Source organism: Pipistrellus kuhlii, unplaced genomic scaffold, assembly GCF_014108245.1.
Source record: "Pipistrellus kuhlii isolate mPipKuh1 unplaced genomic scaffold, mPipKuh1.p scaffold_m20_p_4, whole genome shotgun sequence".
Classification (NCBI taxonomy): Eukaryota; Metazoa; Chordata; class Mammalia; order Chiroptera; family Vespertilionidae; genus Pipistrellus; species Pipistrellus kuhlii.
Genome location: NW_023425540.1, coordinates 56,035,142 through 56,062,424, shown reverse-complemented (window position 1 = coordinate 56,062,424; position 27,283 = coordinate 56,035,142). Strand labels below are relative to the sequence as shown.

The following is a 27,283-nucleotide window of genomic DNA, read 5'->3' as shown; positions in this document are numbered from 1 at the left end:
AATGCTATTGCTAAACATGAGAGATTTGGTCCACTGATTCTGAAAGAAATGGAGTCACAAGAAATTCACTAGGAAATTCAGGAATTTGATTGCTATGATGATGTTCCAGAAGATGATGACATGATTGTCATTGAATAAATGAGTAAATTCTTGATACTGTAGGATTCACAGTTTGTCTGGTTTATGTTGACAACTACCTTACTACCGTACCGTATACAGGTAATAAATTTCCTTTATTTTCATTTAACAATAAATGTGTACCATATTCTTCTTCATGGAAAAATAAGACATCCCCTGAAAATAAGACCTAGCGCATCTTTTGGAGCAAAAATTAATACAAGACACTGTCTTATTTTCGGGGAAACAGGGTAGTAGCTGCCAGTTATTCCAACCTGGGCCATAGAATGTGCTAAGTGTATATATACAATGTCTTATTTAATCTTTACAACAATCCCAAGGAAGAAATTAACCTCATTTTTAAATGAAGGAATTAAGGCTCTGAGAGGTTAGACAGTTCTCTGTAAATGGTGGAACTGAGCCTGGGATCCTGTTTTGTGTGTCTTGAAAGTTCACTGTCTCCCAGTGCCTTGTTCTGCCTCAGACCTGGAGTGACTGAGGTCCTGATTGGTTCAGGACCACTGCTTTTGTGGAATTCTGTCAGGTTCAGCATTTCTGTTTCTTCTGTGTTCTAGTGCCCCGTGTGTGGATGATAAATTTATGGTCAGACCCCAGATGATGCTTGAGCATTTTGAACCTCATTAGAATTGTACCTTCACTTTCCCCTATTGGATATCTGAGAGGGAACACGATTTTGGATATCTTACTGCATACAAAGAGTTGTAGATTTTTAAAAATTAATTTATCATTATTGTTGAAAGTATTACAGATGTCCTCTCTTTCCCTCCTCATTGACCCAGCCACTCTGCTCCAGCCCCCTTCTTAGGCCTTCACTGCACTATTGTCTGCCCATGGGTTATGAGTTGTAGATTTTTAAAACAAACATCGATGAGAGAGAGACATCGATCAGCCGCCTCCTGCACCCCCCCCACTGGGGATGTGCCCACAACCAAGGCACATGCCCCTGATCGGAATCGAACCAGGACCTTTCAGTCCGCAGGCCAACGCTCTATCCACTTAACCAAACTGGTTTCGGCAAAAGGCAGTTATCTTAATTAGAAGTTTTAGTACCTTTGGTAAGAAATAATTGCCATAAATAATATGCATTGCTTTTCTAGTGTATATGGCTTTTCAAAGAACTAATGATATTTTTCTGTAAAAGGGAAGTTTCTCTGATAAAATGATTTGTGCATTCATCTGCAGGGGAAATTTTTAGTGTATTCAAAGTAAATGAACGTATTTGTTCTATGGTATGTAGTGATATTGGTTCTGACATTGGTCCTTTTAATACTTCTAATTACCTAATATCATTTTCAGGGAAATACTAATTGGTATACAACACCAGAGTATTTAACCTAGTAAAATCACTGGAAAGGAAGACTCTGTGAGATGTCCATGTCTCAGCCTGGTTTGATTTTTACCTCCAACTCTGGAGATGAATGGAAATTAGATTTGAGTTTGTCTGATTGATTCTCCATGTTCACATTGTTTTGTCTTATAGAATAATGTTAATTTTATGGCATTCCTAAGATATAGTAGTAATTTTAAATTTTGGCTTTTGTCTTTGGTTCCTAGTGAGCAAACATTATCCAAATAATAACAACCAAAAGCTTCTATAGAATCATATTCTTGGTATTCTTGGATATACTACTCTACAATAAACATGTGTTTTAAGGCAATATCAAGATGAGTAACAGATATATTAAGAATTTAGTTGCAGGACTAAAAAACATGTTTTAAGATTATGACATAGAGTTTGTGATCCAGTTATGGGAAAGAATGGGACACATTTGATATGATGACGAAAGCAGAGCTATATACCCATGGATATGGAGGCTTCCTAATCTCAAACCTGTTTTTAAATTGTCAATAATGAAGAAAATCTTCATTTATTGATGAAAATAATAATAGTGTATTGCTGGACAATTTTACAACCATCTCTCTCTCCCTTACTTTCCAAGGAAGTTTTCTTATACTTAATCCCTAACCAGAAATGATAATTAAAATATTTCACTGTTGTCAAAATTTTATAATGCATGATAAATGAAGCCCAGTAAATAGTAAAAATATGAGAAAGGTGATTAAATCTGACAATTTTCTTGTAAAAGGCTTGAGATGATAAATATCTCCTGTGATTAGTTATTAATTTAGTGGAAAAGATTTTGCTTCAGCTTAAAATATTTTATGAACAGTGGCATAAAGAAATATTTTAGAAGATAAGTATACAAATGTTTAATCAGAGGAGAAATTACTGGAGCTTGATTGGTGATAATTAAAAATGGCAGACCTAACATGTATGTGACTGGCCTATTTTCCATGTGACAGTTCCTTCAGAAATTAAGAAAGAAGATATGAAAACATGAAAAATGACAGAGTACTTTCAGCTTGAATCCTTTTGCAAAAGGAAAGGATATATCATTTTTTAACCAATAAAATATTTAATTTAATGTAATAGAATAACTCATCACTGAAGTAGAAAAAAGCAAACTTGTTTCATTAACAATGTTAGTTGCACTGTGAATCATTCCTCTTAAAATGAATGTGAATTCTTTTATATTTAAAGCAAAGATAAAATAATAATGGTGTTTGTAATGGATTGCTGTATCATGTCACTGTCAAGCTGAATGGGGGACCAGTGTGTTCATCTCTGGGCCTCTGTTCCCCACCTGAGCCGCTGGCACCTTGCTCCGAGTAGTCATTTAATACCTGTGTCTTGAGAGGACTATGCAAGTGTTTATGTAGGATTTATAAATATGCTTTTAAATATGGCTTGTGCGCTGGCTGAAATCCAGGCAATTGGTTCAAATGCTCCCTTCCTTCCAGATTTGTTTCTGAGTAAAGTTGCTACTTGATAAAGTGAGGATTTCATGTCATTGTCTGGATTCAGATAGAGCTTGCTTTATGCATTGCATGCAATTTATCTGAGAGCCTTAGCCTCATTTTATTTTTTAAACAATAGATAGGATTTTAATGTTGAATCATTGGGTTTTGTCCTTTTAATAAGGTCTTTGTAATACTTTTATATGCAGAACTAGAAACTTTATTTGCCTTTCATATATAATGATATCTTACATTAATTAAAAGTAGCAAAGAAGACAATCACAGCATTTTTTTCTGCTTCTTGGTGAGAAAAGTCAGGCTGTATGATAACCAATATTGCCAATTTTTCTTTAGCCTTTTTGTAGTGGTGCTAAGTGGTGCTTTATAAATGTATGCTTAATATTCGGTTGTTTGCCTCTATGAACCTAAACATACTGATTCAGGCCTAGGTTCACATTAGAACAATTATCTGGTTAATTGCTCTGGTGTGAAAAATAGGCTCAAAAATCATCAGAACATCAAGTTGTGAAAACACTGGCAGGAGTTTCAAAACCACCAAGCATACCTACTGCAAGCCACATCAGCAAAGCAATTAATTTAGGCTAATTGCTTTTCTGTTTATTTGAGGTGCACTCTGGAAATGTCTTTTGAAATCCTGGCAATTAAGATTTGTAAGCAATATAATTATCAAATGTTAGAATAGTCACTGTTTTTCCCCCCAAAAGTGATAACTCTTCCATGTGAACCTGTCTATATAGTATCTATCACCCATATAGGACTCTGAAGTAATTAAAGCATCATAAGAGGATTCTAGTCATTTACAAGATTTCCTTTAAAATAAGTTGAGTAGGTTACCTATTATGGAACTGTAGTATGGGGCTATCTTAATCCCTAGTTATCAATTGAAATAATCTAATTTCATAAATTCACACCAAGGAGCCCCATCAGAGGAGAGATACCCAGCCCTACAGACTGGGTATCTGGCTAGTGGCGCTTTCTCCAAATGAGTGTGTATTTGGCTTCTCCTATAGCTTCTCATAATGTAATTCAGATTTCTAAATGTCTTAAAAAACTGCATGTTATTGAAATTTTCTCTCATTCAGAATTATAATTCTGGCAGCACCAGTTTGTCTAAAATGGAAAACTATTTGATTTTCCAACTCTTTGTCAATGAAGCAATAACTGATCCTCAGCTGAAAAAAATGGCAAGTTTAGGAATCAGGTCCTCACTGGAGAATGTAGAAATGGTATTAATGGGGTAATTAGCCTTTTCCTAAATTGCTTCTCTGTTTGCTCTATTGCCAGGCAGCAAGCAGCTTTTTCTTTCACCTCTTTCTTCCTTTAAGGAGCAATTCCTATGCAGTATGTTTAGTGGCATATCCTGTCCCATGAAATTCTCCGAAACAAATAAGGTTTGGCTTTTGAAGTATATATTTTAGAGACACACATCTTAAAGGAAGTCCTGGTAGCAATGATCATTTTGTGACTTTCTGGGCTGTGACAAGAAATTTGGAAAGGTATTTTAAAAATGAGATTTGATACAATAAATTAAAGATAACTTTTCAATTTTTGTTTTATCATTCTACTGTTTGTTCAGAAAGTTAAACATTAATTTCTTTAACTTATGTTTTCTTTATCCTTAATTCAGTATGAGTGGATCTCTGGGCCCAACTAGTTAACAGCATCACAAAGCTGAATTTTTCTCTAAGAATTATTTTCATGGAGAAGTACAAAAATGTATGTACTTTTTTAATGATGCATTTTTCTTTACTTCTTTTACAAACTTTGTAGTTTCTAGAAGGGCTTTATACTTGATCCAGATTTCTTGGTGATATTACTTGTTGTGGAGTGTTCAATTAGAAAGTTGCTTATTGAAAGAAGCAAAGCATCTGAAAATAAATTATTGACTATATCGAATAGAAAAGTGTCGAGGACTCTTAGAAAAATAAGGAAACCTAAATGAGAGTCAGTCACTGTGTCTGGATGTGGCTCTTATTTTGAAATCTGTTATTGAAACAGCCTAGCAGTGTTCCTCTAGTTTGGGGAAATACTTTTTGGCCTTCAAAACTTGAATTTTGCAATTATTTATATTTGCAAGATGGCATACTTTGTGAAATGTGGCATCGCCTGTCATCACATCAAGAGGCAGCATTTGTTTCTCTATCCCCTTGCATCTAGGCTGTCTTTTTGACTTGCTCTGACCAATAGGGTGTGGTGAAAATTATGTTGTGGAACTTAATAAGCTTTGGCTTCAAGACACCTTGCCACTTCTGTCCTGGCCTTTCCGAAATGCTGTTACCACCTGAAGACATCCAGAGTAGCTCTCTCAGAGGATGAGACTTCACACAGAGATAGAGGTCTAGCCAACAGCCACGACTACCTGTCCGACCCGTGAGGAGTGAGGCATCTTAGACAATCCAGGCTCAGTCAAGCTTTCTGATTCCTGTGGTGCTGTGAGCAAAACCAGTAGAACTGCTCAGCTGGGCCCAGTCCAGATTGCTGGCCTGCAGAGCTATGAACAAATAACAGCTTTTTCTTTTTTTTTTTTTAACTACTAAGTTTTGATGTGGTTCGACAGAGTCTAACTTTCTAGCTGCTTTGTGTTGAGAATTTCATATTAAGCTAGGCAAGATTATTTTATTCTTTATCTCATTTATTTTTATTTTTAATCTTTATTGTTGAAATTATTACATATGTCCCTCCATTTTTCATTTAATTATCATATCAACTTAGTGACATAAGTATCATTACACCCCACTTAATAGAAGAGGTAAAATAGTCTCAGAGAGATGAAGCATCTTGCTGATTGATGATCACAGCTAATAAGTGCAGTCAGGAGTGAATGGAGATCTGTCTGACCTCAATTCCGTCTATCCAGCTGCCTTTGGTAGCTTATTCTGTGTTTAAAAGTAGTTAGTTGCAATAAGCAGTTAAACCTACCAAAGGAGTCCACTCAGTATAAGTGGTAGCTAAACAGTATAACAATAACATTATAATAAAATAAATATTACAATGAAATGGCATCTATTTTCAGTTTCTAATATTATTTTATCATAGATAATCATCTAAGGATACAGAGGGAAAGGTAGCTCTTCGGCCTCATAAGGACCTTGAGCCTGAAAGGAATAGTGCAAATACAGATTTAAAAATACATAAATACAAGGCCTTGATTTTATATGTATTAAAAATAGATTGCAGTGTTTTGCAGTATTAAGAATACATCATTTTCTGTTTTATTGTCCTTAGGGAAAGATGGAATTGAAAAGACTCTTAGCAGAGTTGTGGCTGAGGCTTAATCACCCTTATGTTTTTGCTGTCAACATCTATATCTTCTATAAATAAGTCTTAGAGGGACATAACTTCTATGTCATATAAGCAATAATGGCACTAATACCGACCACAAAAATTCCAAGAATAGAATCTTTTCAAATGCTTTTATTTTTATATGCATTATCAAATTTTTAATTTTCATAATCATACAGTGACCATATAGCAACCAATTAGTTAATACTAATAAGTGGTTTTGTCATCTGTAACATAGCTCATCTTACCATTTACCACACCAGCACGCGAATCAGACCTGCCTTGGGGTTTGTCGCCTCTTAAAATAAAGCCTGGGAGCATTTCCTGCATGATTTATTAAGGCATTTTGAAAATTGTTTTCATTTGGGGAAATATAGTTTTTATTTATTTTTCCTTTTAACTTAAGTTTAAACTGAATTCTTATTTTTTTTATTTTGTTTGATCTATTTTTTTCTACCAGAAGTGAGCAGCGTATTTTATTATAGTATGTTGATATTTTATTGTATTACACATAAGTGCTTTGTGTCGATACATATCTGGTGAATCTTAGTTTATGTTTGGGTTGAGGAGAGAAAGTTCCATTTTTTTCCTTTTCCTTTTAATTTAGACTCAGATGTATTATACATCTATTATAATGTTACATTGATAACAGCATAAAAAATAAAACTACATCTGGGAATTGTGACTTTTCCACAACACTGGGCCCCTACCCAGAAGCTCATTAAATCTCTGTTGATAGATTAGATGGAAATAAAACCTAGAGAACATATTGTAGCTTGTGTTCAAGGTAATAGGAATAAAGCAACAGCAGAACAAACTGCTCACGCTGGTTAAGAAATAGCACAAGTCAAAATAAGTCAGTCAAAATAGTCAAGTTTATTTAATTAGTGTAGACATAGCCTTTAAAAATGCTGTATACATCACTGAATTCTCGAACATCGAGTGGTGGTTTGTGTGTGAGGTACCTGGATACAATTTAGGCTGATTGACAATATGGTAACTTTACTGGATTAAAAAAAAACCAAACAGAATGAAGAAGGCAGGGGAGAAAAACCCTAGAGAAAGATGATATATCCTTGTGGCAGTAATTTATTCTGAAAAGGGGTGACAAAATATGTCAGGACAGCACCCTGGCTTTAATTAATAAAATGTAGTAATGAATTTGAAGGAAACAGAAAGGACTTCTATAACATTTCTTTCTATTGATTTATAGACATCTGTGAAATAATGGTCTTTGAAGAAATACATATTACCTAACCATACAGTTAGTATTTTGGATATTATGGTTTTAATAGAAGTAGAACTGTTTAATAATTTACGTCTTTAAATAGATGTCCATCTTTTATAAGTTTATGCCTAGTACAGAGACATCATTACTGTATAGAGAGGCATTTTTCTTTTCTTTTTTGGTGATGGCTTTGGCAGCCATCCGTCCCAGGTCAGATGTAATAGTGAACTTGTTAGAAGCGGAGAAGTGTAGAGTTTATAAAGTGTCACCCAGCAGGCCCTGACAGGCATTCAGGCAGCCACAGGGACACTGCTGCTGCTCGGCGCCACCTCCCATTTTGAAGAGTTAGCCGCTCCAAGAGGAACAGGGTCCCAATGGCTTTGCTGCACTCCCGTTGCTTATTGTGTGCACACATACTGTACTTGTGTTTCTTCCCCCACTGACACTAGTTTCCCAGTATTTAACTTGAATGGTTGCATTTATCTCATCTAACTTGTCACTGTTAGTTGTACACCACCTTTCATTGCACTTGGTATTTAGAATCTGTTATGACCCACACTGATGGCCTTGGGGAGTGTGCGTAGGGGAGAGCGTGGGGTTTGCTCCGTGGTAACAGGAGATCCGACATGCACCTCTCTGTTTTATTAATGTCATGTAAGCATTGCTTTCACTATATTGTTGGGAGAATGGTGTCCTGTAAGCATTTAGGTGGACGAACTACCTAGGAGTAAACCTGGACAGTGGTTAATCCTCAAATCGGTTTGTCCTTAGGCACTGTATTTGTGTTATTTTGAAAGTTCTATTAAATTTATTATTTGAATGTGCCAATCATATACAGATAAAAATTTCAGTATATACAAAAAAATACATTCTTATCAGTAATGAACTTGAGTCATTGATTTCAGTAATCAATGCTTATTGATATTAAAGAGAGGGGAAGGAGGAGAGGGAGGAAATAAGAGAGGGAGGGAGGGAAGGTGTGAGGGAAGAAGAGAGAAACATGGATATGAGAAACATCAGTTGCATTCCATACATACCCGAACCAGGGATCAGACCTAAAACCTAGGCATGTATCCTGACCGGAAATCAAACCTGTAATGTTTCGTTGTTTCGGACAATACTCCAACCACCTGAGCCATGCTGGCTGGGGCTAAGTAGCTCCATTTTGAATAAATATCCCAAGTCTTAGTATAAAACCAGTTTTCTCGGTGCAGTCATTAAAATTTTTTCCCCCAAGGATTAGGCATGTCCTACAGGGTTTGTTTGATTTTAAGAATTTGTGCAAATGAAACTCATTTCCAAAGACTTCAACTTGGGAAAATCAACAACCTTTCACTTCCTATTTTAAGGGTAACAAGGAGGAAATTTTTGTTCAATTTCTATTTAATTTGCTGTGCTACTTTTGACATTCAGAAATTATGTCTTTCATGTTGACTTGCACGTGAAAAGGCGAGTAACTTTGGGATTCTGAGCTGAACAGCTCTCACAGGTGCCTATTTATTGTACATGCTGCCTCCATCTCTGCACTTTTCTCTCTCCTATGATCAGGACAATTTCTAAACAAGAATTAGTTTTTCCATAGGCCTTTGTAAAGGCCTTCTTTACCTTTCTGATCCATTACAGTGCATATTATTCTCAGCTAATGTTTTCCCTTTTAATTTGTGTAATCTTCCCTTATTTAGGCTGTTTATTTTACTTTATTTATTTATTTTTAATGTAGTCTCCAATGACATTTTCTCAGGTAATTTTCCCCCTTTAACTTAGATATTCTTCTATTCCTTAAACCAGTGGAATATTTTCTTTTATTGTTGTCAGTGTCCCTGATGACATTTTCATCTGATTCTTGACATATTCATTTTATAATGCATAGCATTGTAAGGAGTCTTTTGGTCAGTGACATTTTAGCAAACACCAGTGGCCACCAGAGAAGGTCAGTTAGACTCCAATGGAATAAACTACCCTGAAAGGCTTTTCCATCAGACTAATGAATAGAGCTTTCTTCCTTGTTCCAAACTTTTATCTTTGAGTCATTCACCGTATCACCTTGGGAAACTTAAGTTCTCTTGTACAAGGCTGGGGTAATGAGAGTTTACCTTAGTGAAATCTTTGAAGGCTTAATCATGTTTCAAAAGCACCTTGAGTATGAATCATTAGTTCATTACAGAATGGTGGCTTGGGTGGTACCATCCATCATGGATGCTTTATCACCATCACAGCCACATGATTTCCTACAAATTAACAGCGAGTGTCTTAAACTTTTTAAAGACACTAGGAAGTTACTTATTATTTATTGTGTAGTAACACTGAAGCATTCACAGTCCTCTGAAGAAAATAAGGCAATCAGGGGGTACTAATTACTATGTATTTTCATATTAATATGTAATATATTACACATTTTCATTATTAGATATTTTTAAGTAAGATCCCTTAATAAATAGATACTTTATCTTTGTGAAGTGTTTTTTACTTGCAGTTTTCATCCAAATATATTTTAATGAGTTGCACTTTTCAAAAATATTATTACATTATCTACACACACACATATATACACATATACAGTGGACTAACAGGAGATTAAAGGAAATTCAAAATGTTCTAGGGAATAGGCTCTTATTTTCTAATTTCTAGTAAAATAGAGAAAATTTAATAAATGAAAATTAAGGAAAATTAACCTCTCACTTGGAGTATTTCTGTAATTCTGAGTTTGATGTAGTTCACAGAACCTGTTTTGGAAATCATTTGAAAGGACATTGAGTTCAGCCTTCTGTCTGTAAGCTCCTGGATCTTCATCTATTAGGCTCTTCATCTTGTTCTTCTTCTTTTTTTTTTTTTTTAAATCTTCTTACCACGTTTCCCTTCATCTGTCACTGGGTCCGTTAGTTAACATATTAAATCACACTTAAGACTATCTGATACAATGATTCTTGTTACTACAAGATCAGCACTTTCTTGAAGTATATTTAAAATCAAGTTATTTGTTCTCAATTTTAAAGAAGTCTACAACACAGCCCCTTACCCTCAGAGCTTGGGCAGGTGTACGAGAGGTCTAAGGTACAGAAAAGTCTCTGGAGGGTGTTTCCCGGGAGTGGAGTGGGGAGGGCACAGGGGAGTACTGAAGGGCAGGCAGCTGAGGGAGGGACCCTGCACCCGCGGTTCCCTTTGCGTCATCTTGTTCTGGTTTTCCAGCCTGTGGCTTGCAGGTTTGTTAAAATGCTAATGAGGTTTGTTCTATTTTTATTGGCAGCTCTCCAGATTTGATTATTAATATATCTGATTAACAGTGGAATGCAACATCAGCTTGTCACTTCACTCTTTTCCTTCGATTTTTATCAGTAGAAATATAAATACCACAGTGTCAGATGGATATATACACATTTTTTTTTTAATCTGTATAAAAGTGGGATGTTGTAAGAGAACTGTCAACTGTTTAGAAATGAGCTTTTCTTGGGATGGTGGTGGGTCTCTCAGAGGCACCTTCCTTAGGGATAACAGTTTTCAGTAAGTGCCAATTGTTCCTTTTCTGGGCTTTGTTTTTCCTTCTTGTACAAACTAACGTGTAGGCTAATGTACTTCAGAATTACCCACTTGTGACTAGAAAGGGATTGAGCAATGGTCATATTCCTACCTGCTCTTTCTGAAGATTTTAACCACAGACCCTTAAAATGGAAACAAACTTCTAAGAACATCTTGAATGACTCCTTCATTTGGCAGTTTTGAAACCAAGGTTCAAAGGTCATGTGACTTGTGCAGGTTCATGAAGCTGGTGGCCAAAGTGGGGTCTGAACAGGCTTCCCCTTGACCCTAAGGCTGTGGTGTCCCATGATGCTAACCTTTCCCTCGTCAAACTAGGTACTTATTTGCCCCATCATTTGTTTTCTTTCATGGCCCAATATCTCTGGATTGTAGGCTCCTGTATTTCTTTTATGCCCCTTTAAATGGCAAAATAACAAACCACACATAAGTAGGTCTTTAATACATATTTTTTTAAAAGATTGAGACTACCTAAAAATCCCACTATCCAGACATTTTCACTGTCCACATTTTGGGAACATCCTTTCAGGAGTGAATGTGTGTGTACTCCTCTCTTCCTTCTTTTGGACTGACATTGTGTGTGCTATTTTGCAGAGTTTCCATACGTCAACAATATACTGTGGATTTATTTATTTTTTATATTTTATATATTTTATTGATTTTTTACAGAGAGGAAGAGAGAGGGATAGAGAGTTAGAAACATCGATGAGAGAGAATCATCAATCAGCTGCCTCTTGCACACCCCCTACTTGGGATGTGCCCGAAATCAAGGTACATGCCCCTGACCGGAATCGAACCCGGGACCCTTCAGTCCGCAGGCTGACGCTCTATCCACTGAGCGAAACCAGTTTCGGCTGTGGATTTATTTTTATAAATATAGATCTATGTCACCATTTCTCATGGATTTTTTGGTAGGGTTTTAGCATAGTATATTTAATTAATCACTATTGGTAGATATTTTAATTATTTGCAATATTTACTCCTATAAATAATTGCATGGTAAACATTCTTATGCCTATTGCTTTGCATACTTTTAGTTTTGTCTCCTGAGGGTCAAATTTTTGAAACAGAATTTCTGCATGCAAGGGCATACATATCTAAAATTTTTATACATCTTGCTTAATTTTCTTTAGAGATTATATAGCATGTCTGTATCCCTGCGAAGAGTGTTTGTCCATACCTATACCAACTCTGGATGCTATCATCAACTATTTTGGAGCATTTAGAACTGACTTTAAAGTTGAATAATTGAAAAAACAACAACCTTTGAATAAATTATTTAGGTACAAGTGTATTTTCCACTAAGAGGTAGTTTTGGGTAGTGGTTATAAACACAGACTCTGGAAATAGGCAGCCTGTATTTGAATGCTGGCACTGCCTCTTCCTGCTTGTTTATTTATTGACAAGTTACCTCCCTCTGTCTTGTTTTATTATCTATAAAATAGGGATGGCAGTAGTAAAGTTTGTGTGATTTAAAAGTGATTACACAGTTTCTGGCACATAATTAACTACTCAGTACATGCCCCCATAATAGTAGTTATTATTATTTCTATCAGTCAGTGAGCATTGATTTCTCTCCACAGTTATAGTGTGCAATGCTGGCATGAGGGATTTGAAAAGGAACATAAGACATTGTCATGATAAAAAAAAGACCCACCATATACCAGAAGAAATAAGGTATACGTAAATGAAAAGTTACATAATTAAGTTAATAAACAACACAAAACTACATCCTAAGAACAGGATCAATTACCAAATGGACGATACATTCATGAAATAGGGTTTCTTTGTAACACTTGGAAGTTTGCTCTGCTACTTCATATTCTTATTTTCCAACAGGACCAGCTCCTCTTGTAGTTTAGGGTGACTCCGTGTCTCAGCTGGTGCTGCATGGTCTTGGTTTGTGCCCGTCCTAACAATTAGGTGATAAATTGTATGGTTACCCTCTTTTTGATTGACATCTTCTTTCTGTAGGTGTCATTATGATTATGATGTGATGTAAAATTTTTGCTTTGGCCAAGGAGCTATGTTGACTGTTACTTTTGCTTGTTTGTTCTATTTTGGATTAATTTTGTAGTTTAATTTGGAGTACAATCTTACTTTCATTTCCTCAGAGGAAAGCTCATTCTTACCTGTCATGTACTGCTTACTATTGTTAGGAGGGAGACTCCAGAAAAATACTTTATTGCCAGGTTTTAGGTGATCCAGCATGTTGCATCATGGTACCTACTTAGACTTTATTTTTCTGAAACCAAAGAGAGGAATATTTCAGGGTGAATTAGACAGTTAGGTGGAAAATTTTAAATTTATAAATAAAACAAATCCAATATTTATTAAGAAGTCTAACGTTATTTTTGTACACAAATGTACTTGTAATGCTAAGCACATTTTGAACAATGTGTAATTCTCCATATCTTCCTTACAGGTTTAAAAAAATATTTTAAGGTCCTGCATTGTTGACATCTTAGCCATTTCCTAATATTTAATTGTCAGTTGAATCTTCTTATCTGTTTTCCTTGCCATTAATGTCACAATGATGCATTTAAAGGATTGAGGGTTTAGTTTTTGAATGAAATAAATGGTAAAGAGGAATATAAAGGAACTAGAGGCCCGACGCACAAAATCCGTGCAAGGGGCTTGGTCCTCGCAGCCGCAGGGGCTGCCCTTGGCTCTTGCAGCCCCAGCTTCGTCCGAAAGGTCATCCAGAAAGTCGTTTGGCTGTCCGGTCTAATGAGCATGTTATGCTTTTATTATTATAGATAGAGGTTGACTCTGTGATGGGACCTGGGAAAAATGAGAAACATTTTTAAGCTCTTTTATTATAACAGTTGCTTAATTAGATATTATCAAATGTTAGAGAAAAATGCTTATCACATTTGGATTATTATCTAGGAAATTCAGGCTCAGAATCATAATGGGCCTCAATGACTTTTTTTTTTTTTCCCCTGATCGGATGATAACACTGTAATTTTGTTCGATTCAATGCAACATTTATTCCTTTTCATTGGTGGGGGGACATTTATGATGTACCAGACACTTGCTTCATAGTTTAGTATTTGCAGCCCCTTGCTAAATAAGAAATGGTCTCTTCTCAGGAATAGGATAGAAGGGAAAGGGCTAGTAAGACTAGTGACTGGCCGTAGGATTTTTAGAACTCCCTGCATATTATTCCAGAATAACAGCATATACCACCAGTATTTAACATAGCTCTGACTCTGCTGGTCACTGTTCTGAAGGCTTTTGCATATATTAAACTAGTGACCTGGTGCACGGATTCATGCATATTGAAAGAAAATTAATTAAAAGTGGCCTGTGGGGTTGAACTGGGTAAGAGGGGCTGGACACATCTTGGAGCCAACCTCTCTGGCTGGCCGCACCTGTGGTGGCGCTGTGGCTTGAAGGGTATCTGTGGAGTGAGCAGTGTCCCTCCAGTAGGTGGGGTCCCTCAGCCTGGCCTGTGGGAATTGGGCCGAAACTGGCTCTCTAACATTCCCTTAGGGGTCCTGGAGTGCAACAGGGCACTCTGCAAAGTTGCTGTCGTACAGGATGTGGAACGCCAGTGCAAGTGTGCAGTAAACCAGATTTGGGGCTGACAGTGCCCCAGCAATGACATAATGGCCCAAGGTGGAATCACGTGGCTCTGCGAGGAATCAGGCTCCCTCCTCTCGGGTTTCAGGGTGCATAGCCTCAAACTCACTGCTGCCAAGTCACTGCAGCTCCCCAGCTCCTGCTTTGAGTGTCTGCCTCCTGTTGGTCAGTGCACATCATAGGACTGATTGGGCCATCGGACAATTAGCATAATAAACATATATATATATATATATATAAAATTTCTAACAACTGTGAGGTAGATGCTGTTTATTATTCATTCCCATTTTTCAAATGAGGATCCAAGGCCCATTGTCACTATTTCCTATTCCAGGTGAACTCTTCAAAGAAGCATTCATGATGATTCACATGTCTCTTTTGTGTCTCATAAATGTTAATTCATTACTTGTGTGAGTCAAGATATCCGAGAGAAAATTACTGAGTGTTTTTATTCATTTACCATGGCCAGGCGTTTGGACAGGGCAGTGAGCAGAACATGTGCATTCCCTGCCTTCACAGAGTTTATGGTTTAGCAGCATGTGCCTCTGACATGGTTAAGGGATTTCTGAATCATTGTAAGATACTTTTGTCAGTTTTCATTTTTATCATTTTGATTCATTCTTTTTAACTCTGTTGAGCATACTGAAATCTTGTTTACTATTCCTATAATTGAAGGAATGAATGGACTCTAATTTGCATGTGTGGATAGTTTTCAATTACTGTACATTAAACTTTATATATCCTGGATTTACACATGTTGCACTATTACTTCCTTCAGCTGCCTTGTATATACCAGCTTTCATTGCTCTCACTGGTAAAACGTGTCGCTGTCTCTAAGTGTATGAGAAAGGACCTTCCTCTGGGACTTTTTGTCTTTAGTTAGGACATTAAAATAAACATAGAACACAATTTTTAAAAAACTATTAGTTGCTAACTTTTTCCCAATAGAATGCCAACCTAATTTTACTCTGCATTCTCAAAGCTGGTGACTGAGAGCTTTCTTCCGCTACTCCTTTTATCAGAAGCAAGTACTGGTTTGTCTAATTACTGTACTGTAGCTACAATTATAGAGAAAAGGTCAGCGTAGTCATGGTCAATTAACGTAGGGAACAGCTACATTTATAACCACTAAGAGCCATTATGCCAGTGTAGCGCTGTTCATCAGCATGTCCCCCTTTTCCTAGGATATATAAATCTAATCTTGGAGTATAGTACACTCACCCTGCTAAAGGCCTTCGGTGCTGTGGAGAAGAGATTAGAGCAAGCATCTTATAATTATAGATCCTTTCACTGCGTCTCATCATGGATTTTAAAAAACTTGCTTACAGTAATGAGTAGACAGGCACTGCAAGTCCCTGGTTGGCCCTTATATTTTTAGGTATTTGGCAAAGCAAAGTAGCCTGTTGAGATTTAGGTTTTCTGACCTTTTTCTGGTGACTAACAGGGATGTACTATTTAACTAAAATTCTTATTGCAGTCATGCTTCATTTTATATGTAGGAAAAAAATATAAACCTTTTACTATCCAAATGAGAAAATATTCCTGGGATCTTAGTTAACATTGCCATTATAACTTTTATATATCTTAATGTAGTGTTTAAGGATTTTAACATAAAAAACACCATTGGGTTTAGTTCAAGTTAAGAAAATACGATAGAAATGAAATGTTCATGTTAATTTCACCCCTTATGGAAAGTCTGAACACTTCTCAGTATATTTTTATGTGCTGTGCAGGTTGTACCACACACCACCAGGTTTTTATAAATCTGAAGGCTGTCTTCCTAAGTAATCCTTTTGTTTCGGTTGTTATTTGAATCAAATTGCATAGTGTTTGGAATCAAGGAAAAGGAGGTGGGAAAATTGTCTGACTTAGGCTTGTGAGGGATATGAGACCATACCTACAACTTGATGTTCTGGAGTAGATTCCTCTATTCACTGTAATTGTTTGTGGGTATTATCAGGCCAAAGACATTCTGACCTTGATTTTCTGAGTCCTTTACAAATCTTAAAGATGGTTCTAATTGAAATACTATTTACTTGCTGGGAGCAGGACCTTGGTTCCTCTTTCCTTGTAGGTATAACTCTGGGCCTTTGGTGCTCCCCATAGCTATATATCTTTTCCAGTATCTTCCACACCCAATAGAAAAACGTAAAATTGAGATTTATCAAGGCTTTCTTTTATTTTAGGCCTTAGATGCCATCATCTTGAACTCCCTGAACTGAAAGTCGTGTTAAACTCATTCAGCCCAGTTAGCTCTAAATCAGCCTGGATCTGAGACATTTCATATTACTGCACAGTCAGTGACAGTAACTTTGTTTTTGATGCCATATGAATTAGCTTTTGGATTGAATTGATTTTAGGATCTTCAATCTCCAGTCTATAAGTCACCTTGGAATATAGTCCCTAGTTCTGCTCCTTCCGCTTCAGACTCTACTTACTAATGTTTGAATAAAAATGCCAACTACCCCAGTGACCTATGCACATATGCACATGGACACGCACACAAACACACACAAGATGTCAAAAATTGGTTGTGATTGCTTTATAGTATTATTTGTAAAAATTTGATGATATCTTAAAATATTATAAGATATAACACTTCCTTTTTGCTTATTAAGCCCTTTCTGAGGTTTATAATTTTCTTATAGGTTCTATATATTTCATTTAAAAAATTTTTTTTATGTATTCAGTAAGTTTTTTTTGCTATTTTGAATGTTATTTCAATGTTTTGTAACTGGTTATTATTGGCAAATGCGAGTACACTTTTTGTACATTTTACATATATTTTTGTATATAAATTTGTAATTGACAATCTTTCTGATTTTTTATTGTTTCTGATAATCTTGCAGTCAATTCTTTTGGATTTAAAGGTAGACAGTCACATCATTTGGAAATAATGATAATTACCATCTTTTCCCCCAAATTTTGCCTTTTATTTTCTTCATATATTTTATTTCAGTTTTAGGATATCAAGAGCAAGTTATAGTCTTAAAGCTTAATTTTAAAAATCTACTTTTTGTTTTTCCTAAACTTTTTGCCTCTTTTTAAAATTTTTATCTTTTATTGTCTAAAGTTTTACATATGTCTCCTTTCCCCCCAATTATTCCCCCCCCCCCCCTGCCATTCCCACTCCTGGCAAGCCCCCACCACCCCAGTGTCTGTGTCCATTGGTTATACTAATATGCATGCATACAAGTCCTTTGGTTGCTCTCTAACCCACCATCCCCTATCATTTGTCTCTGGATCTATTCTTATTCATTAAATTATGTTGATCATTATATCCCACATATGAGTGAGATTTATCTTTCTTTAACTGGCTTATTTTGCTAGCATAATGCTTTCCAGTTCCATCCATGCTATTGCAAATGATAAAAGTTCTTTCTTTTTTATAGCAGCAAAGTATTCCATTGTGTACATGTACCACAAGTTTTTTAATCCAGTTATCCGCTGATGGGCACTTAGCTGTTACCAGATATTAGCTATTGTAAAGTGTGCTGCTATGAACATAGGGGTATATATATCCTTTCTGATTGGTGTTTCTGGTTTCTTGGGATATAATCCTAGAAGTGGGATCACTGGGTCAAATAGGAGTTCCATATTTAACTTTTTGAGGAAACATATCCAGTGTTATAAAGCTAGTTGGTGCCATAGTTGAATTTGAATTCAGTTCAGTGCCTTGTATCATAATGCTTTCAATTTGTTGAATCAGAGTTTCAAAAGAGGAAAATAAAAATTTCTTATATAGATCCATATTTGAAGATTCAACATATATGCTACCTACCACTTTAGGATTGCCAAGTAAAATACAGCACACCCAGTTCAATTTGAATTTCAGATAAAAACAACCGATGCTTTTTAGTATAAATACAGGGGTGGGCAAAAGTAGATTCACAGTTGTTCATATGGAAAAATAAATAATAAATAACAATGTAAGAATAAACTCTGTTTCATGTCCTCACCACTGTAAACTTATTTTTGCTCACCCTTGTATATCCATGCAATGTTTGTATTTTCATTTGCTAAACCTGGCACCTTACATTACTTTGGGGGGCGAGGAGGTTTCTTTTCCTAACTCTCATTCTCCCTGTCCCTCCAGGCCCCTGACTGAGGAGGCTCTGATCTCGAATTTCAGAATTTTGGTTTTCTCTACGGTCCTTATCATTTCACTTCACTTGTTTGTAATACTGATTCTTCATTTCTATGAGGTATTTAACCCTTTGCACTCCGCTGTCCCTTCTCAGGGGACATCGGAATTCTAGCATATCATTCGGATGTCCCCTCTCAGAGGAGATTGCAGTTTATTAGTGATTACAGGGAATTGAGTTTCCGCCGCAAAGTAGTGTCGAGTAGCTGGTAGCCAATGTCCAGAATGGTTCGGAGTGCAAAGGGTTAGACTTCAACTTTTCAGTGCTTTACCCATTGAATGAATGAATCCTTACATCTACTGCCCTGCTGAGCCATATTATAGCCTGAGGCAAAAATTTTAGAATGTGTGCTCCTGTATCCACTTATTAAAATATCCTCTCATAGTTTGTAACAAATAGAAAAAGTAAAAGTCTATAGTTAAAAAAAATATGATATGTAAAGCATATCAGCCTCTCTGCTGGACACTGTTTCAGCACCAGTAAACCTTGTTGGTGAACAGACTCATGGCCTGGGAGGTAGCCGCCAGCTGGTTGGAAATGATGGTGTCTGTTACACAATAATGCAGGGTCTTAAAGCAAAGAGCAATGAACCATCTTTGTTTAAAATTTATGTTTTATTTATCATTGATTTGCTCATTAATTTTTATTCTTTAATATATTGTACTAAATTATTATCTTGATTTATAATATTATTACCTTTTTAAATCTTGTGCTTCCAGTTAAATCTTTGGAGGATTTCAAGAAGTTATTTTATTTTAGTATAAACTTATGTTTTTATATCTTGGTCACCTATATATTCAGGTTCATCGGTGACCTCGAATATAAAATCTGTAGAACTCATGAAGTCTAACCTCTTTTTTATAGATAAATTGATCACAGTGGCAAAGTTGAGAGTAGTATTTCTTGCTCATTGTGGTTTCTGCAGGCCATTTACATTTAGGCTTCCCTGTGGGAAAATGTAGCATTTAAGTCCTTCTTCTTCTTTTTTCTTTTTTCTTTTTTTACCTTTGACATTAAATTCCAGAGAATAAAGACTGTCACTGGAGTCTATTGTCTTCATTATTGTAGGGATTAATGCATATTGCTTATCTATGGATCACTTATTTTAAAATTCTGCCAGGTTTTTCACAGAGGAAAAAATGTGAAAAACATAGATGTCCTAATTTAAAGTACCTTTCTGTTTTGTAAAATAGATTGTTTTTGATTTTTATGGGTAACATTGGATGCTAGGTCATAGTTACATTCTCAAAAAGTTCCACTATTGTAATTATCTGTCTAAGTAAACTTTCTTCTAGGTGTCTATAGATGGCTGTTCTTCCTAGGATTGCCCTCTTGACTTCTGATTTGGGAATTAAGATTTTGATAGAAACCTTAACTCACCTTCCTGTATAACTTGCTTCATTAGAGCTGATGAAGTAAGATCCACAGCAAATTCAGAACTCTGGAGATATGACAGACAACCTGGTACAAATCTTTTAGGAGACAAGCTGAAGAGTTTGATTGATAGGTTGTCTTATAATTTTGTGAAGCAAAGAGAATTTTCTTATTAACCAATGAGACAGATGGGCTCAAGTTTGAAGGGCTTAGTTTAGTTCTGCTTGTATTTGGATGACTCTTTATCCTTTTTATAGTAAGTAAAGCAAGCAGAGACTAGAGTTTATCCAATATGAATTTTGAGGCAACTAGTATGTAAATTATGATACTTGATGCTCTCATTTGAAGAAAGTTCAAATATTTATAAAAGGAAATAAAGGGATTCTTCACTGAAGACTTCAGCAAACTATTATGCCAAAATTATAGGCCTCACAAAAGAAGCTATGGCATGTTATTTAATCAGGCAATCTGAGAAGGGCAGTTTGGTTAATAGAGCAGCCATAAGGAATGAGAGGCCCACATAAAAACTAAGGTTGTCAGGTTCATCAGTATGCTAAAATAAAACCATTGTATGGAAAGTTGTTGGGGGGAAAGATAGTTTTGTAATATTACAGATTATTATTTTGAAGGGCAAAAACTACCTTTACAAATGGTGAAATCCAGCAGGCATCACCTCAATCAACTGATCAATCATCACCATCAATAATGGGGAAAATGGACATTATGTGCCTTCAGATGTGATCCTGTGGATAGTACAGCATCTCCAATAGTCTTCTTGTAAAAAAAAAAATGCTTAATATGAATTTAATTACAAAGCAATAATTAGTTACATGGAGATTATGGGACATCCTATAAGACAATTGATGTGGAATCTTAAAAATATGTCAATATGATGAAAGGCTAGAGCAAAAATTAAAGGACTGTGACAAATGCAATGCATGATCCTTCATTAATACCAAAAAGGCATTAAGAACATAATTGGGACAAGTATAGATTGTATAAGAGAAAAATGTGTTAAAGTTAAATTTCTTGGGTATAATAGTGATATTGTGATTTAATAGGAAGATGTTTTAGTTCGTAGGAAATATGTTTTGAAGTATTTATTTTAAAAAATTAGATGTTTGAAACTTACTTTCAGATGATTCTGCAAAGAAAAACAATGTGTGTTCGAAGCAATACAGCAAATGTGGTGAAATGTTAACAATTATTAAATCTATATAAAAGGTTTACAGATATACCTTTCTTTTGGTTTTTCTTTTCAGTATGTTGGGGAAATTTTTCAAAATTAAAAGTTAAAAACAACAAAATAAGTATCAAATCCCTAACTATATACAAGATTGAAAGCTAAGGGGCATAGAATTTGGGGAAATCTCCCCAGAGTTCTCTGTCAATGGTTTTTCTCTCTCTAATACATTGGACTTTGGAGCAGAAAAAAAAAAATTAAGGTAAAAAGGGATATTTTTAAAATATGAGCCACATGGTACATAAGAAAATTCTTAGAGAACGTAGGCTATCATAAAGGGCACATCTTTCCTATTCATAATAAAGTAATGAATAATGAATTTGAACTTAGTATGAAAACGAATAGAGGTGACTTCCAGAAAGTGCAGAGTGTGGGCTGTGATATGAGGGTTGGTGTTTGGAATGCTAAACTGCAGCCACTGTCATGGACTGTCTAAAGAGACTCATGTGTCTAAGGTAGCAATGGAAGCTAGGACTAGAGCCCAACTCTTTTATGCTTAACACACACAAAATATGGAGACCGAGGAATGTAAATGGGTGATAATGAGAAATCCAGTACCAGCTAGAAACTATCTTTGAAGGAAAAAATTGGTAGCTAAGGCATTCTTCAGATGGCAGTTTATCTTAGTGTTTGTATATAAAAATGTCTAATCATTTATATTGTTGTGCTATTTTGACTTTAATAAAAGTCTCCTTTTCTTTCATAAAAACCCATAGTATATATATTGTTAAATGACTTACCCCAAGGTTCAGCTCCATTCTTCATGATGGTGACATGGTTGATTTGAGCCTATGTCATCTGATTCAGCAGTCCTTTACTTCAGTATGTTTCTGACACATCTCCCTCAGAGAATTTGTTAGGAGGTTTAAATGATACCATGTATGTGAAAAGGCTAGAGAAATTAAAGGATTTGCTCCCTACATAATTCAGGTATTTTTAAAATTGAATGTTTACTTTGGAGGCCATAAGGAAAGCTAAATATAGTTCCTACCCTCAGGGAATTTACAGGGTATTGAATCAGATATGAGTATCAATCACTGTCATCCTACGAGCTACACTGTGGTACGTGCCACAAAATAGTAGTGGAAAGAGAACAGGCTTTCTTTTCACACAAATAGAACCATAGTGTTTCCCATGTACCGTGCAGCCTTGACAAAGTGACCCAAGTCTTGGTTTTATCATGAGGAAAGTGTGAAACCCTGCTTTACTCGGGAGTCATGAGGCGTGATACTGTCTTAACAGAGCACAGTGACTGACAACAAAGCTAGCATTTCATAAGTAATAATGATGTTGTTGTGACCTATTTTTATTTGGCTCGATATTCTATATTTTTCTCAGCACCAGTAGCACCATTTGGTGGCCATCAGGTTTACATATGATAATGTTGAGAATCAACTCAATTGACCTGTTGTACCCTTTGAGACCTTTATAAGGTATTAATCTGTAAATCTGGGGATGCATTTATTTATCTTTTCTGTATTATATTTGGTTTGTTTTCAGTTTTTGGTTATTATGAGCTGCTGATGTGGAAAAAAAATATTTTTTAGATATGTTTTTACTAGAGCCCAGTGCATGAAATTTGTGCAATGGCAGGGTCCCTAGCAGCCAACAGCCGCTAGCTGCAGCTGGGGCCGACCTTCATTCTGCACCTCTGAGAGAGAGAGAGAAAAACATTGATGAAAGAGAAATATCAATTGGCTGCCTCTTCACACGCTCTACTGGGGGCCAGGCCTGCAATCCAGGCATGTGTGCTGACCAGGAATTAAACCATTGACCATTTGGTGTATGGGACAATATTCAACCAACTGAGCTACACTGGCTAGGTCGAATATTCTTTATATATATGTCTCAAGCACATGTACAAAAGGTTTTTGAGGGCATAGAGCTAGGATTGGAACAGTTGTAGGATGCCAAACTTTTTCAAAGTAGTCAAATAAATTTATACTCAAAACAGCAGTGGATGAGACTCCATTTGTCCCATATTCTCACAAATGCTTGTGAAACCGCCTTCATCATTATTACTCAAGAAATCTCATTGTTGTTTTAATTTGCATTTCCCAGATTAGATAACACCCTTTTCAATTTATTTAGTTTTTTAAAAAAAATGTCTTACACAATTTCATAATTTTCCTCAGCAAGAGATAGTACATATTTCGTTAATTATTCTTAGACGTTATTTCTATCGTAAGTGGTATTTAAAAAATATTTTTCTAACTTTTGCTGATATGTAGATATATAACTTTTTAATGTTAATTTTTATATCTGACAACTTTGTTATTCTCTTATTAATTTAGTTGTAGGTTCTTTGGGGTTTTCTACATAAACACAACATTTATAAATGATAACAGTTTTGTTTCTTAACTGTTATGTAACTGTTCTTGGTTTAGGTACTTGATTAGATTCTTACAAGTTTAGAATTTCTGTATTTTTCTGTTGAGAATGTTTTATTATTCCGTTATGACCTTTTCTCTATTAATGCTTTTGACTTCATGTGTCTTTTGTTTGATATTAATGTAGCACATTGGCTTTCTTTTAAAGAATTTAATATTAGCTACAGAGTTTAATTCATTTGCACTTATGTGACTTCTAGCATTGGGTTTTTAAAAACTGAGTTATTAGTTTTTAAATTTATTTAACTCTCTTAACCTCCCCACTCCTCTCCCATTTTCTCTTACCTTCTTTTGGATTCACTAGCATTTGTTGTTGTTTTTTTCTCTCTCTCTCTCTCTTTTTTTTTTTTTAATATTGATGGTTACCTCACTATTTTAATATACATGCTTAACAGAATATAAAGGTAATTAGTATGTATTTTTTTTTGTCAAACTTACATTTCCCTTTTCCCATGAGAAATTATTATTGTTTTATACAATTGATGTTTATTTAGGTTTACCCATATACTTATGAGTATATTTGTTTACCATTTCTTCTTTCATTTCTGTCCTTACATCTGGGGTTATTTCTCCATGGTGTTCATTATAATATCTTTTAGAAGAGGCTCATTCTGTTTTTCTTTTGAGTATGTTATTACTTTATTCTTTTGGGAGATAGTGTGACTGTGTATTGAAATTATGGTTTATTTTCTTTCCTCCCAATGAAGATATTTTAGTGTCTTTTGGCATTCTTTATTTTAGTGTCTTTTGGCATTCTTTATTGCAGTTCAAAAGTTATTGTGAGTCTAATTGATATTTCTTTATAGATGATTAGTCTTTACTTTCAGGCAGATTTTAACATCTCTTTATCTCTCATACAATGTGGTTTTATGATGTATTGAGTGAGGTGTGAATTTCTTTTTATTATGCATATAACCTGTTGGACTCTTCAGATCTGCAGATTGGTTTTCATCAGTTCTCAATAATCTTTGCCATTATCTCTTTGAAATTTTTAATTTACTCACATGCTATGTGATGTGATTACACATGTGTTGTTTTCTTTTATTTAATTCCTACTTAATATCTCATTACCTCTCCATCATATTTTTTTTCATCTTTTTATCTGTCTGGATTATTTCTTCAGACATATCTTAAACTACTTGATGTTGATATTGATTGTTTCTAAATTTTAAAATATATAGTGAAGGCAAGTGATATGTAGAACTATATTCTACAAGAAACTGAGTCATTAAAATGAATTAATTTGCCCTTCTCTCCGTGGCTTATTCCAGCAGCATAATCACAGTATCTTATAGAAAAATGAATTATGTGGATTGATATTTACATTTATTGTATCTAAAAAGTATTTCCCACTTCTTAATTTGAAAAACAAGTCAAGTCCTTTTATTTTCTAAAATATATATTAATAATTTTAGATGCAATCAAGGCTAACCTTAAGGTTTACCTTTTATTTGCTGTCATATCTATCAAATTCTTCTAATGTGAGTTTTAAAAAAAATTTCTCAATTTTTAAAGTGCTCCTCCAGCTGGAAGTGAACTTTATACATTTTCCCTACATCTTTTTTCTTTTATTTTTCAATAAGAAATTTCAGTGATTATTTTATAGGAAAGTATCTGTATTTCAAATAATTTCTTAGTCATTTATGTGAAAGTAAATATATTATAATTTTATCTATTTGATTCACTATTGTGACACCAATGAACCTTAATCATTTTATTAATATTGAAAGCACTTATTTGATTTTGAGTTGCTGAATTATTTAATATTACTTTAAAAAATTTAATTACATTTCAAGACGACACTAAACGAACAAAACAGAAAGGTTCTTTAAAGGGAAATTAAAATCATGATATAGATTTTATTTTATAGAAAGTTCTTTTAAAACAGAGGAAAAAAAACTCTAAAATAACTGTACTATAATGACACATTAATAATAGTTATATAAAAACATTTATATACATTATGTAAAAACAGAGTAAGCCTTTAAAATACATAAATAGTTTAATAACCCCAAGAGAGGAGTATCTATAAAATCTCTATAAAAGTAAATGTAAGATATAATTTGATAAATGTTGCATTTTAATTTTTGAAAGAATTATAATTGTTTCCATTTTTCTGTGAAGAAAGGTCATCAAAATTATGTTCCTGCCAATTTTCTCTTAACAAAATAACTGTCAATGGACTGTGTATGGTGGAAAAGAGGGGGTGTAGCAGATAAGAGAGTAGGGTGCTGCTGCATTAGCAGAATTTTATTCTGCTCCAGCTTTATGTTGGATATGACAGATCTCTTGAGTTTTTGCTGTTTTTCTGGTCTTTGACATGATTTCACGATCTTTTTCTGCTTTAATTGGTCTGGGGGTTTCCAGCTTTCACTATCAGTGTTTCCACCCCAGGACACAGCTTCTCTGAATTTATATCTTTTCCTCTTGTGGGGAAATTTGAGATAGTTTTGGAGCTGAGGGGAGTGACTGGCTCTCCAGAAGTGTTCTAGATCTTTGGTTGTTGGCATCACCCTTATGGCTTAAGTCTTTAAGACTTTTGAAACTTAAAAATCAGGGCATTGCAACTCAAAAGCCTTGGTTTATTAAACTCAAGGAAGTGTCTGATTCTGATTTTTCTAAGATTTGTCTAAAGCAGTGACTTGGATTCCTACCTCTTAGATGAGGGGATGAACCATGGCATACTAGGACCTGTGCTAGGAGGGAGAATCACCCCTTGTGCCCATTTACATTGATAATGAAATAGGAAGTTACCCCAGAGTAATTTTAGAGGCCATGAATTAAAACAATCCTCATTTAACTATGGGGATTTATCAATATTTTTGTGCCAAAGAGGTGGTAGATTAATTCAGAGTTTAAGACAGTTGCTTTGGTGATAAGAGGCTTAATAGCCTGTGCATAATTCTGTGTATTTCTCTGTCTTGGTTAATGATTGTTTCTGAATTGTAAAGATTTATTTTTTTGGACAACAGAGGTGTCGTGCTATATTCTGTAAGGGTTTTTTTTTGTTTGTTTTTTTGTTTTGTTGTTGTTTTTTTCTTTTTCTTCCCATCCTTTAAAAACAGCTTTGAGGCACCAGAAGTTCTGATTTCAAATAACTGTTGAAAACTCATCTCCCTGTTGTATAGAATAATTATCTTTATCTGATAATCCACATTCTTTTTTGCAGAACTGGGGCTAAATGTATCTGTTTTATATCCTTGACTTCCCCACAGTAATATACATTGAGAAACACTTCTTAACATTTGTGAAAGTAAATGAAGGAAATTGATGAGTTAGCATGTGTTTAGTTTGGTGGGGAGATACAATGGAACTCCTGTTGATTTATTTGATGTTGGATTACGCAAACTAGCTCTAACAGTTCTGAGATGTTGGTGTAGTAAAGAATAGAGTTCTGATTTTTGCCACATGATCTCTACTCAGTTGCTTTTGTTTTTAAGTTAATTATTTTGTTCTTGATGTTTTTATTCTACAAGTACTTCTTAATTCATGATGACAGAAGTAGAAAAGATGTGTTAAGTAAACTTCATGTATACATTTAAAA

General features: G+C 35.0%; 1 protein-coding gene across 10 annotated transcripts in view; it reads left to right on the top strand.

Moving 5' to 3' along the window:
- The window catches only part of FBXL17 (F-box and leucine rich repeat protein 17), a 415,427-nt gene that overhangs the window by 138,614 nt on the left and 249,530 nt on the right, over positions 1-27,283 (top strand). Inside the window, exon 7 of one of the 10 annotated variants that reach the window (XR_006739799.1) lies at positions 4,586-4,674. The exons of 6 other annotated variants lie outside the window; for them this stretch is intronic. Coding sequence is in view for 3 of the 4 variants with exons in the window: in XM_036410711.2 (XP_036266604.1) it covers positions 4,586-4,616 (31 nt within the window). In the remaining variant the exon portion in view is untranslated. Of the gene's footprint in view, positions 1-2,442; positions 2,555-4,585; positions 7,101-21,244; positions 21,339-27,283 lie in introns of those variants that run through there. 3 more of the 10 variants (XM_036410717.2, XM_036410711.2, XM_036410715.2) reach the window with 3 other exon arrangements.